Source organism: Pogonomyrmex barbatus, unplaced genomic scaffold, assembly GCF_055798465.1.
Source record: "Pogonomyrmex barbatus isolate J1 unplaced genomic scaffold, ASM5579846v1 scaffold11, whole genome shotgun sequence".
Classification (NCBI taxonomy): Eukaryota; Metazoa; Arthropoda; class Insecta; order Hymenoptera; family Formicidae; genus Pogonomyrmex; species Pogonomyrmex barbatus.
In genome coordinates this window covers 3,823,273-3,837,485 of record NW_028297107.1, presented here as the reverse complement: position 1 = coordinate 3,837,485, position 14,213 = coordinate 3,823,273, and the positions used below count along the sequence as shown (strand labels likewise).

Below are 14,213 nucleotides of genomic sequence, written 5' to 3'. Positions count from 1 at the left end.
GCGTGCGTGCGTGCGTGCGTGCGTGCGTGACGCGGCTACCCACACGCCGAAGCGTGCCTGCGTGTCTCGTTTTATCATTTCGCAACTGGCGGCGATCTGCGATTATTCCTCCGCAAATTGCAATTCTAGACGAGCGTCCGAGAGAAGAGAGAACCGCATCGCGGTTATAGCGTCGGCGATAACGATCGCTGTGTCGACCGATAAGGATTCGATCGGGAGTTCGTTTAACCCCCTCGTCCTTAGGTTACTCCTCTCGGCGAGTCCATTTTACGATCGAGTCCGAGTCTGAAACGAGAAATTAACCACAGGCGAGATTTAACTCGGATCGAACGATTCGAACACGCGAACGGGCGCTTGAGGCGTTAATGTATGAACAAATTGAAGAAACAACACATGTCAGTTGATATCTTCACTTGGAGATAAATAAATTATCATGACGAATCGATTAATCGTGCTAGAAATGTAAAGCGCACTTTTATCGGCGGGTATATAATCCGCTCGCGTTGTACAGACACACATTCGTAACGGTTTATCGTGTGTGTTATATCTTTAGCAGTCGACGTACACTTCAGAAGTTCCAATATCAATTTTCTTGATTGCTATACTCGATACCAGACTTTTGTCTAGTATTGTTTTGTATAGTAGCTACTACACGAGCTGCATCGTGAATGATTGATCACCCTAAAGGAATTTAATGAAGAAACCGTTATAGCGGGAAATGTACAATAATAGCGAAGTATCGTAGGGAAAACATATCGCGGTGGCGTGCTTCTAAATGTTTCGCTGCTAGCTAGTAGAGCTCTAAAAGTACGCCACGATATTTTCATAAATAATTCTCAATTTACAATAGCGCAATTTCTTCATCCGATGTTTTTATTTAATATTCCATTCGTAATGACAATTCATATTCCGCTGTCTCTCTCCCCCTCTCGCCCCTTCTCTCTCTCTCTCTCTCTCTCTCTCTCTCTCTCTCTCTCTTTCTCTCTTTCTCTCTCTACACGACCGCCAGTTTTATTGAAGTGACTGACGATAATGGGTTGCGCTTTCCATGCGATATTATTTTCGTCGTTGCAATTTATTAAACTATCCATCTAACCGTCAATTTTATTACGATAATGGCGCAGGCGAGTATAAAGCGATGGTCGGTCGATGTGTAGCGTACACCGTGCTCCAGAAAGTGCGCCAGAAATTCCTGACTGTGCTTTTTTTTCTCTTCTCTCGGGAAACGCGAGCGGGCGTTCAATTTTAACTCTCGAAAACGTTAAAAAGAATCACTCAATCGCGTCGGTGTCGATCGCTACCGTTGGGTCTACGATCGCGTGCGATCGAGAGCTCTCGAAAATGTATATCGTACGTGTGTGTGCATTCGATGTGCGTTTCCCTGGACTCTTTCCAGCTTTGTTCGCGCTTTTCCGCGCGATTATCTCGCACGCTTTTCGCACGACATTTCCGAAAATCTTTACGAGTCTCAAGCGCGCCGCGCTCGCAACAGTGTTTCCTTCTTGGATGTTTCTCAACACTACGAAGACTTCGTAGACTTGTTAGTTGCAGAGCTAGAGATGCTAGAGCAATAATGTGGAATAATTAACGACCAGTCGGGGATCTTATTAAAATGAGGAGCGGAGATTAAAATGGCAGTTGCTAAAATGAGCCTGGCGTCGTATTCACGTTCGGAATTAAATGAAGCTACTCAAAATTCTAAGGAGCGGAGCACATGAACCTTTAGAATACTTCATAAAATATAATTAATTAAATAAATTTGATTTTTTTCAATGTTTTCAATCAAAATATTCAATCGCGATTACGTCATCCTTCTCTTATTTTATTAATGTTGGACGTCCTGTTTGTGACAGTTTTTTGAAGAAACATTGACATCTCGGTATTATTGAAGCTTCGTAAGCGGTTTTTTTCTTCATATCCGTCGAGTAACGACATGTTGTCGTTTTTCTTTATTGCCGCGACAGGCTGCGCAAACTCGTTGGCGGCGCTTCGATGTATTTCCTTCCTCTCGCAAGCTGTCGCATCTCACGTTTCACGGCTGTCCTTTCGCATCGTCGACTCATCGTCGTCGTCGTCGTCGTCGTCATCGTTGTCGTCGTAACACGGCAAAATAGTTTCGCGCCAGAACAATGCCACGATTACGTCGGTCCGTGTGCATTGTACATTATGAGAGGTAACGCGCGCGCCGCGCTTCTGTAATTATGGAAACCAGGCATAAACTCCGCGATTTGCATTTCAAACTACCATTGTAATCTCGGGCCCGACAGACGGCCCGCGTGCTCGCTCCTCCGTACTTTTACCTATACCTACCCATCTCCCGCCCTTCGCCATAGAATATCTCGAAATTGCCTCTCTTACTTTCGAACTTACCGTGGGTCTCCCTTTCGACTAATTTGGCGTCGGTTCTTTCTTACCGAAATACGGAGGTACGAATGGCCTTACGCTACGACTCGCTGAAATTGAAGGAATTATATTAATTTCGGGAGAAAGCGAAATATATTTTATTATTCTTCATTTCGCCTCGCGAATCCCACGAAGGGATTTGACATTAAAAATCATAAATTCAAATTATCATCTCTTATCATTTTGTCATTAGGAGCATTACGAGTGTGCCAAAATGATGAAAAGAGACTCGACCGATCTCTCCGAATATCCTATATGCACGCGTGCGTGCATTGGAGATCCATTTGCACACGTTGTCACACGTTCTTCCCGATTATTCACGTTAATGCGTTTCGACGTATTCAGCCAACCCGGCTGTAAACGCGTTTCCGGCGCAAATTTTATTCTGCAGCGAAACGCCGCCGAAGCGATAACGCCGATAAATTCGTCTAGGTTAATATACAACACGTATATTGGAATTGTATCCAAAGGCCGATTCATTGGATCGATATAACTTTCCGATGGCGTAAACTCAATAAAATGTCGAAAATAAAATAACCAATTCCATTATTTTTACTCGATGGTTCAAGTAATCGAGTACTACACTGGATTTTATGTCCATGAAGAATTTTGTTATCGAAAGAAAGAGAGAGAGAGAGAGAGAGAGAGAGAGAGAGAGAGAGAGAGAGAGAGAGAGAGAGAGAAAGATGCTCTCGGATATAACAGAGCTCTCAAGCGGACATATGGCTCTGTACATTGTTTGAAAATTTGTTCCGCAAAAGCAGATATTAATATCGAACAACGCGAATATATCGTGACATCGGCGACATTTAAATTCCCCAGGGTAGATAAATGAAAAATTCGCGGTGAAGCCGCGATGCCGATATTTCGACATGCGAAAAAGTTATGTGCGCGTTACCCAAAATTGCGTTGCTAATTAGCGCGTTAATTATGCGCGGCATTACTAATTGCTCTCAAAGCCCCGGCCGCGCGGCGATTTTGTTTTCCGAAATGGAAATTTGTTTGCATCGAGCCGCGAAAATTACCGCGACCGGCAGAGCACATTCATTCGGCAGACATCTCGCTAATTGCTTTTAAACCCGCAATAAGCCGGCTTACGGTTGCGTTTTCATATTATGCCATATTTATGTGCTTAAGTACGTGCTATACATATGAAAACGTATATCGCGTGTAATAATGAAACAATAGCGCTTAATAGAACGGCGAAAAAGCGGAGTGTTTATGCTAATAGTATTAGCAATTATTAAAAATAATACGGTAGAAAGAAACGTCAGATCTAAATTGAATTTACCGCCTGGTATCGCGATAACGAGACGTTTACGACGTATCGATGTGCCACATATAAAAAGAAGAGAGAGAGACATGTTTAACGCAGACGAAAATATTGGTAATGGAACGATTGAAGTGGGGGGGAGAGGGGTGTAGGAAATTTTATCACGCAGCCGAGATCCCGTGAAATACGGTTCTGGCCTGCGGGTGTAAATCAGAATCGATAGCGCCGCGTACTCTGTATATCCGAAGCGGGGAATGACGTGTTCGTCAATTTCCAGCGACGCGCGACACGGTAGGTGTGCGACACGTTACGCGAAAATCAACCCCCCCCCCTGACCCCGGTTCTCTCTCGCCGGGTCGCGGTTTACTATTTGGCAGGGCCCGGCCGTAAACGTGATGTGTCGATAGCGGGCGGAATGTTTCCGCGTTTCCGGCCGTCCGGCACGGCGAAATATCGGCCGGCCGATATTTCCATAAACAGCGCGCGGTGCGACCGGACGCTTTAATTGGGCCTCCTCCAATTGCTTTTATATCCTCGGCTGCGTTTCGTCGCGCGCCTCGAGGCCACTCGACCACACCGGCCCGGGATGCATTTTCCGCGCGCGCGCGCGCGCGCGCGTCCGGCGCAGCGCGGCCGGATTACATCGATTTCCGAAATGAACGCGAAGAGCGATACTCTCTCCTCCCGTGGCCGCGCGGCGGCAGCGACGGCGTTATTTCGCGACAGCCCCCGACCGATATTTTTGGAAAGCCGGAGAGATAACGTGCCGATGACTCGTTAACACCTCGTCGGGATCGTCGCGCGGTCGTGTATTACAACGCCGGCGAAATACAGCGCGAGGTAAATGTTCCGACTGGAAAAATATGTATATTTTCCTGTTTCGCGCGTTTCGGATTTCGCTTCGTGTTTTGCATGCGGCTGTGAAGAGTGGACGAGTTGAAATTAAACGTATATACGTGCGATGTAAACGGACACGGCGGAGCCAAATGGAAATGTTCGAACGTTTCCCCCTTGAACCAGACGTTTATTAAACATTAGTTTCACGCATTCGCCACGAGGTCCGCGCGCGCCGCACTCCACGGAATCTGGCGGATCGCAAGTTAGCGACCGTTCTCTCCTCGTCGCTCCAGTCATGTTATCGCTTTTGATCCACTCTCTCGTTGATGGACTTAGGGAGACTGTGTTGTTAGTTAGAATGCGAGTCCCCGAGCGTTACGAGAACCGCTTTGTAATTAGAATAGACAAGTTCCTGGATGTACGAGGCTATCTCAATCTAATTACAAACAATACGCGCTGTCTCTCACGCTTGTATTAGTCGATGTTCTACGTCTAATTCTTATTACAACGGCGACTTATCTTCTTATTCGTGTAATGAAATAATATATGTTTTCATTAGAGATTGTTCCGCACGATTTTCATCTCACGCTGACGAAACTGACGGGGCGCGATATTTATTGATTCCGTATGTTGCACCTGCACGTGACGGATCGTGGCTCACCGTTCATCGAACTTTGTGTTACAGGACATGTCCGACGTGTGCGTTGGGACCAGCGTGGGGACCATTACCGAACCGGAGTGTTTGGGGCCCTGTGAGCCCGGCACCTCCGTCACCCTCGAGGGCATCGTTTGGCACGAGACCGAAGGAGGTAAGGACGCCTCGTTACAGCTTAATTCGCCCATTTGCCTTCGCGGATTCCGCCACCTTGGACCTTCTTGTTATCTCCTTAGCTCCCTCTTAGTTACAGAGGATTAGACAGTGAAATTAATCCTAGAACGACGGGCGTCAAGTATTGACTTTTAATATTCTCCCGAGTGTCAATTATAATCGGTCGATAAAATGAGGTCTCTTTCTCTCTCTCTCTCTCTCTCTCTCTCTCTCTCTCTCTCTCTCTCTCTCTCTTCTCGTCGGAAAAACGTATTGTTATAAATTCATTATATTAATTTCAACGGGAGATATTGTTGATCTTTTTTTAATGCATTTAATTGCCGTATCGCAGCTGATGTATTCTTAATTAAAGATAAATGAAATAATATTAATTTTAAATGATAATTTTATACGTAATTTCAAATAATATGTTTTTCATGTAAAAGTCAGATACGAAAATTTAATTATAATTAATTTTATTTGATATCTGAAAAGTGTATGGCATTTTCATTTAGCTTTTGAAAAGCTAAAATTATTCAATGATTCTTTAATAAGTTATCTGTCGGTTGATGTACTTTATTTTTATCAACAAATTTCTTTCCAACTTGTATAATTAATAGCTCACTTATCTGAGTTTTGTTTTTTTAATAATACAAAAAAAATTACAACACGCGACCGCGTTTCAGGAACTCTTAAATGGAATGCTAAATTAATGGCATATTCATTTTTAATGATATGTTAAAAATACGAAGGATTTTACCTGTCGACGCTAACGGATGTCGATTAAATATAAAAAATTTGCATTTAAATCATTATTTAAGTACGTTCCCGACTACTCGTTCGTTAAATTTGCTCTGATCAAATTTACCCGTGTTATTGCCCGTGGCTCTTTGGATAAAGTCATACATGATGCTTATTGATTTATCGAATTTCTGCAATTCCCTGAATAACAGTAATAATACTAATGGTAGCGCATACAAATTCTGCGTTATTATTATGGAAATCACCGTTGTAAGGGACTATACGAGCACATCTCCTATCGCTCAACGTAAAATCACCGCGTCCGCCGCCCACTTGTTTTCCCGGGATATTAAGTAATATTGAGCATCGTTAGTTGCAATGCAAAATGATGCTCACTGTTAGCGGCGTTCAGCGATTTAAAACGAGGAAACAGTGCCGGGAAACAAGAGGGGCTCCGTTTACCTCGCGATTTTCCCCGCGATATCATAACAATAATTGCACGAGAAAGGATCACAAGCGCTACTTTTTCGCAATGAATGAAAAACATTTATCTCTTATTGTGTACGCTCGAGTGAGTGTTTAATAAACTCTTAGCACAAAAAGAATTATTTGCACTTTCTGGTTACATAAATTTTTTTGCATTAATTATTTTTAATATATAATATTTATATATGATATTTAACGTTCCGGGATATTTTGCCGGTGTCTTTTTAATTTTCATTTACGTTTCGGGAGCGGCAGGATCGACGTCGACTTATGTATATGCATATGACAAGCGTCACAAACGGAACAAGTGACTAAATGAAGGACTCAATAATGGAAACGTGAATAATGTATCCCTTAATGTATTTGAGACGAGTCGACATTATGGTGAAGATTTAAGTGGAAGACTAATTACTGGCAGAACGACATCCCTTCGCGGTTGGTTAACAGTCTCGGGGAGAATAAAAATAAGTCGAAACTTCTTCTTCCCGGATTAACTTCAAATGGACTTGAATCGAAAATTTATTTGCTTTCGTAAATTATTATTTCCATTCCGCTCTTCGGAGCTGATACCATTATTCAGGCTTGACAGATAATGATTGACGGAATCGATGAATAATGATCCGATTGTTGCGATGCGCCGCTTCGTACGGTCGTATACGAATAAATAATAACTAACGTCGTTCTGGTTATCGTTGCGGAATAAAAGTCGCATCGTCTCGTGTCGACTGAAAATAACTAGCGTCGATGATCAATCAATCGTTTGCCTCGGGTAAACATTCGGGTGAGCATCGATGTAATAGGAATAGCACTCGATCGATCTTGTTGCTGCTCGAACGATTCGGAGGGTTATAAATATCCGCCCGATATTCCGCCGGGCGGAAAAGTCCGGTAAATAAAAGCAGTGGTGGAAGCAACCCCGACGTCATTATTTCGTTTACCGAGACTACTCTTTCGATTACGATCGTAATTGCAACAACGTATACACAAGCGCGAAATCTTGTATTTCATTTTACACGTGTGTATTTACGTGCGTATTACGTGTGTATTTACGTATTTACGTTTCCTCGAGAAATACGTCGTATTTTTCTTCTCGTCACGTCTCGTTACGAAAATATATATGAGGCGAGGCAGGGTGATATTTTTCGCACGATTGTCAGATCAGTTTACCGCAACGTTACACCAAAATATCGCACCGCCGTGCCGCATGCCGGTGTATTTTCGCGGATAATGAGTGTGATTAGAACAAACGCGGATTAAGTACGTAATTGGATCGTCTGCAAGCTTATTAAAACCATTTCGACAGTTAAAATAGCGGTAACTCGATAACGATCACGTTTGCAGGAGTAATGCAGATTAATTTATCCGGGCTTTAAGCTTCCATGCTCGTTAGCATTACGTTCCGTAAGTTTAGCATTCGCCCGTTGTTCCGCCATGCTGGCTTACGCATCGCCAACCTGAATCGCGCTAACTCCGCAGTAAAATTCCTTGCCGACGTAAAACGCCGTTGTCTGGCTGTTGCGTGTGACGCGTGGAATAATGTAATAACGTAGAGATGTTGATAAAGAAAATATTTAAACGCGTAAGAATGTGCCCGCGTGTGCGTGTGTGTGAAAGGCCCTAATGGACGTGTTTCTGCATGTCACTTACTTCGTGCCCTAATGAAAAAGTACGGGAACGCTTTTAATAAATTATATACGGTTTTCAGGCTAGTTAACGTCGATATATCAAAAAGCGGGGGAATGTTAGTATAATAAAAATCAATAATGCGTTTTAAAACTCCTAATGAATATTCTGTAATGAATATTGAAACGTGACGGCTAATAAGATATTTAAAAATTTATTTCCATACCATTTCGATTGGTAAACGCCAGCTAATTTAATTTGATCTGACTTATTCAAAACATCGGGTTTTTAGCAAAAAGCCTTTCATCCTTCATTAATTTAAGTAATTTATTTATTAACTATGTACATGGGATATTTTATTTTAAAAAAGGTATTTCGATCAAGGCCTTTTTTTTTTTTCACTTTCTTTATCGACAGCCTGAGGAAGTTTATAAATGCTTTTTTTTATTACTCTACGTAATAATGTGCCGCGATATAATAATACGATGTAATAATGCGCCGCGACTCGACTCGCATGCGAGATAAAACTGATGTTACGTAAAATGAAATTAAAACAGAAGTGCGGGAGACGTTCTTCGGCGGAATAATTAATTCTACCGCGGGCGAGCATAATTAATAGCAATTTCGCTAATAGATAATTCCCTCCCCCTGGGGAAGCCTCCTGAGTTCTACTATCGTCGCATGCCTCAACGACGATTTCTTCGTAATACGAATTAAAGCGATCTGCGGAAATTATAAAGAAAGCCGCACGCTATTCGAACACACGCGAACACCCGCTCGTTCGTCGTACCTCCATTTACATTCGTGACAAAACGTGACGGCGGCGCGTAATGCATGTAATGTGAATGCACGTTCATGAATACAAATGAAAATTCTATAATATCGAGATATTTAAATAAGCAGAATATCCTAAAATTATTAGCTCTGCGTATAGCAAAATACTTTCAACTCGCTTTGTCGCATGAAGCTCCTTTTTCTCCTCCTGGCGTCACCACAAGGTCGTAAAAAGTTCGTCGTAAAAAAGTCATTTGTGAAATATGAGGTGCACACGCGGGACAACAATGTACGCGGAAAAGTATAATTATCGACTCGTGGAATGTGAAATCGATGAAGGTCCGTTCGCATGCGATACTCGCCAGATCCTCTCCGGTCGAGCCGTTCCGGACGGGGGCCTACAATTAGTTTTACCCGAATCCTCGAATTTCTCGTATCACACTCGGGTGCGCAACGCAGGCACACGCAACCGCATGCCATGCGGTAAGCTGTACGCGTGCACGCACAAAAGCGCGTGTTTCGCACACACAAAGATGCATCCATCACACACGCGCATATACACACCCGACCGACACACAACACGGGTAAGGTAGCTTGTCAGACAGGTATTATATGTAATGCCGCGGTCGTGGTTGTCGTCGGGTTAAAACTACATCGTGACTCTCCCGGCTGCTCTTCTCTCTTTGTTCTTTCCGTCCTCTTCTCTCTCTCTCTCTCTCTCTCTCTCTCTCTCTCTCTCTCTCTCTCTCTCTCTCTCTCTCTCTTTTTCTCTTTCTATCCTCGTTCCGCCTCTTCTTTCTTCCACGGCACCAGAGGTCCACTTTATGATCATTCCCTCGAAGGCAGTCGAATCGAGTAGCTGTTTTTCACCGCTGGATCCTCTCGCAAAGCAAGGATAAATGAACGGCCATTATGTGAAAGGAGCCAAACGCTTCCACGTCAAAACTGAGAAATGGACTTCCAAAGTTTTCTAAAGGAAAAATGTGCTCTCCTCGCCGTGACGGTAATTCGTTGGATTCTAATGTAAAGTTTAATCTACTTAACAAACGACTGCCTCGGGCTTGAAGTAGATAAAAACTGACGTTTGATACCTTTCATATGAAAACTGCAGTAAAAGCATTTTGCATTTACAAGCGCGTATGCTGCTTTTAATAACTTTTAATTTTTTTTTTTTTTTACATTTAAAATTAATTTAAAAGGAACATTTAAAAGGAATTTAAACGATGAACTCGCAATATGAATAAAATTATTTGTTATTAGAAATTAATGGCGGCAATAATAATACTAACTAATAATATAGGAGAGGAAACATTTAGTAAAAGACGTAACGCGTCGGATAACATGAATGTGTATTTTTAGGGCTGTATGAAGTATTATTCGAGTTAACGCGTCATTACGTCTCGGGAGTGTCCGTAAGATTGCCTTTTCTTTTCCCGCTTTGTTCATCGTCGAAAGAACAAACGACGCGACGTGGCCAGACGCGAAAGGGAGTTCGCTAAATGGCCGTTCCATAATGGCAGATTAGGAAGTCCATAAATTCGTCGAATTCCCAATTGAATGGCCGACCAATCTGTCCGAGCCTGCCATCCATCCAAGTTTTATTACTTTCGTCGTTCGCTGCTGATATCCTGCTGCTACATCCTCTCTCCTTTCACCTCCTGTCTTCCCTCCACCCCGCTCCTCTTCTCCTGTATCCCCATAACTCTTCCATCGCCCTTCACCCTTTCTTTCCTCTCTTTCTCTCGCTTTCCGCCTGTGGCTCGTTCTGTCCTCTTCCACCTCTTTTCATCTCCTTGTTACTTCTCTTCTCGTTTACTCTTTGGCCGGTTCCATCTTCAACTCTCGGCGAGACATGAGAAAAAGACGAGAAGGGGACAAGGAGCGAACGAGCGTGCGAGAGAGAGAGAGAGAGAGAGAGAGCATGATCTCTACTAGCGTGTTATATCGGCAAGAGAAATAAAACAGCGACAGAATCTCGAGCACGTCTGTTCTGGTTTCGCTTCGCGGCTGCTGCCTCTTCGCGCCGCTTTATAGCAAATTTATCCACTCTGCTCCTTCCATTTTCATTCCTTCGAGGCTTCTCGCCTCCGTCGCCGATCGTGATTACATTTAGAAATGTAATGGTGACGAGGAAAATGTAGTAAGACACGTGCAGTGCCTTGCAGTTAAATTGAGAAATATGATTTCGTCATTTGCCTTCCCTCTCCGGAGGTTGAATTCACTAAAAGTTTTAATCGCCAATCTTCAGGTCACGAGGAAATAAATATTCCCTAACTTGTTTTTCATCGAGGAAGCCTCGATCCCGCATTAAACCAAAGTGTCTCGGCGGTGACGTTTAAAATGGTTTCGCGACAGTCATGTATTTCCACGACGTACATCAAGCGCTAATCCGAATTCATACTCCCTCCTTCGTAAGGCTCACACATGTCGAGCCTTAACGAGACGACACGTCGTCGATTCGTTCATAATGGGCGCATTAAGATTCCCCCTGAGAAATTTTCCCTGGGAAGCGTGCGATTAAGAAGGCGGGCGATTTCTTTCGCGTGCACGCGAGCCACGCGCGCCCGACAATTACGTAAAGGCGTTCGACACGCGTGGATAAGCAAACGAAGTCAAACGAGTTGTATTTTACAGGCCGACGTCTACGACGACGACGACGACGACGACGACGACGACGACGACGACGACGACGACGACGACGACGACGATGACGACGACGATCCGCCCCTCTCGATCGGCCCCGATTTCTATCTACCGCTTTATAAACGTGGCGCATTAATAATTCCACGAAGCTAACAGGTTAATCTCTGGCAATAAATGTCATACGCGCGAATGTGTAATTATGCGTACGTGCGCGTGTAACTAATGACCGCCGATCGGCCGACAGAAGTACTAAACCGCCGATAACTCCGTATCGCGACAACACGCGCTGCTCGCGATTGCGTGCGACGTTACGGACTGTAAAAATCGATCACCCCCCCCCCCTCCCCCCCAAATCGAAAGGTGGGATATTTTTGCTTTATATTTTATTTTATTTTTCTTTTAAACCTACAGATGAAAATAATAAAAATAAAAAGCCCGAAAAGAAGGGACAGAAAGTCATTAGAAGTCACTTTTTAATCTGTGCGAAGATGTCATTTTGGTGTTAATTTAATTTTGCAATTGAATCCGCTCGTTTGACGTTAAATATGTATGTTACGTATGTATATAGTAGAATAAAAAGTGCTAGTTCGTTGAAGGATTTATATCCATGTTTAAGGATCTGATTTATGCGATATCTATCTCATGAACACGTTCTGGACATCTTGTACAGAAAAGCATTACGCGAGATTGTGCAGGCAACACGAACAAGCCACTAATACAATTACACGTATCACTGTGAGCGAGGTGTGTATCGTAAAGGCGTCTATCTCCCATCGGACCTGGTTTTGTCGATGTCAGGGTAGTTTAGTTGGATCACAGAGACGTTGATGAAAGGATGCTTGTCGGAGACGTGACGAGGCGGACACGGAGGAGGAGATGGGAAAGAAAGGAGGGGGGAGAGAGAGAGAGAGAGGGGGGAGGAGGGTCAGAGGGGAGAAAGAGAGAAGTCTCTCTCCCGTGGAGGGAGAGTTAGAGTTATACAGCTTGTTATCGATCTTCAGAACATCTCTCGCTTCACCTCGGAATCCTGCTCTTGCTCCTCCTTAAGGCTTCTCCTCCTTTCATAATCTGTCCTTCCTATCTCGTCTACTGGGTGTCGTTTCTTCCCGGCAGCAGAATCTTCGACGAATTTGAAATATTTACTCGTTTATAACAATTGGCCGATGGATTAACTTTAACATTTTAGTTCTCCTGTGTATAAATTTTTTTATTTACAAAAAGAATGAAAGAGAGAATTAATTTATCGAAATCTTTAAAAATATTAACTTAATTTACAATCGAGAAAAAAATTGATGTCAAATTGTTACAAGATAAAGTTGCTTGACGTGCTTCGTTATATTATTTTATATTTATTGGACTACAGACCGCGCAATTGACATCGAGATTTATTGTATTTGCAAATTGCGAAGAATTCTTGAACATCGAAAAAGTCATCGGGAAGAAGGAATACACCGCGTATCTTTATGCCCTCCTTCCATTCGAGGATCTTGAATATATCTCGTTTCTCTGAAAGACTTCTCCGCCGTCACGACTGTGAGCTCTGAAGCCGAAAGAAAATCCACTTATTTCCAGACTGATCTCGGTCGATGTTGTCTCCGGGGCGCCACGGGTAACCGCCATTCGGCGAGGACAAATAACGCTGCCCCGTGATTTCACGTTTCGCCTGGCAGCTGCATCGCCTCGCCTCTGCTTTGCGGACTTTATCGAGCGCGCGATATCGTCGGGATATCATCCGACCACATCGCAACTGTTAACTCCACCGCATACACGGACACACACACACACACACACACACACACACACATACACCGCCAATCAGATATTTTCCAATATCGTTTTTAAAATATTTTAGAATTAAATTTATAAATGCCCTATATATTATTTGAAAATGTCCGGTATTAAATTTAAATCCTGTTTTAAACGAATCGATATGCCCGTTCGAAACGATCGCTCTGCTTAAAGCATTATCGTTTTTTGTAAAATTCGATGATCGCGCGGCGAGCAAATGTTATTGTAAATAATGTATTACAGAACTATCATTTTATCTTTTATCTTTATATTTCTCGACCGGTATTACACTCGTCGATGATTTTTCTCCACCGAAACGTTAATCCATCAAAATCGGGTTAGACGCGTGAAACGCGTGCGTGCTCTCTCGAAGTTTGACAGCTTTTCACAGGGACATCGATAAGCGAGAGACATCTGCCTCACTCGAATCTTCGGAGGAGAATTCCAGGAGGAGAATTTTCGATACGAGGAGAAATCCGCTCGTACCCGAAAGTAATATCTTGTTTTAAAGCAATAATCGCGATTATCGTCGCCCGGGGACGTGACGTCTAACGTCACGATGTGATTTCATATGACATCTGTTACGACGACGACGTGGAGTGCCAGGAGAGCCTCTCCGGTTTCGCCGCGAGACGATGGTATCGCTCGAGAAGAGATTAACTCGTCGTTTTACGGCATGGCTCCGAGGCTTTTCTTCCTCGTCCTTTTCGTGCGGCCCCGACCGCAAATCTCCCGCCTCGGAAAAGAGCTTCCTTTATCGTCCGCTAGCTTTCAGGAAGAGGAAACCCGAGTCGACGGCAACGCCCGCGTGTCTCCTCGCCGCAAGCGAGCAACGGA

At 43.6% G+C, this 14,213-nt stretch overlaps 1 protein-coding gene across 3 annotated transcripts in view; it reads left to right on the top strand.

The window, feature by feature from the left end:
* LOC105422328 (uncharacterized) overlaps nt 1-14,213 on the top strand; it is a 152,288-nt gene that overhangs the window by 124,315 nt on the left and 13,760 nt on the right. For all 3 annotated transcript variants that reach the window (XM_025217135.2, XM_089070770.1, XM_011631668.3), the window contains one exon: nt 5,199-5,322. In XM_025217135.2, coding sequence (XP_025072920.2) covers nt 5,199-5,322 — 124 coding nt within the window. The remainder of the gene's footprint in view (nt 1-5,198; nt 5,323-14,213) is intronic.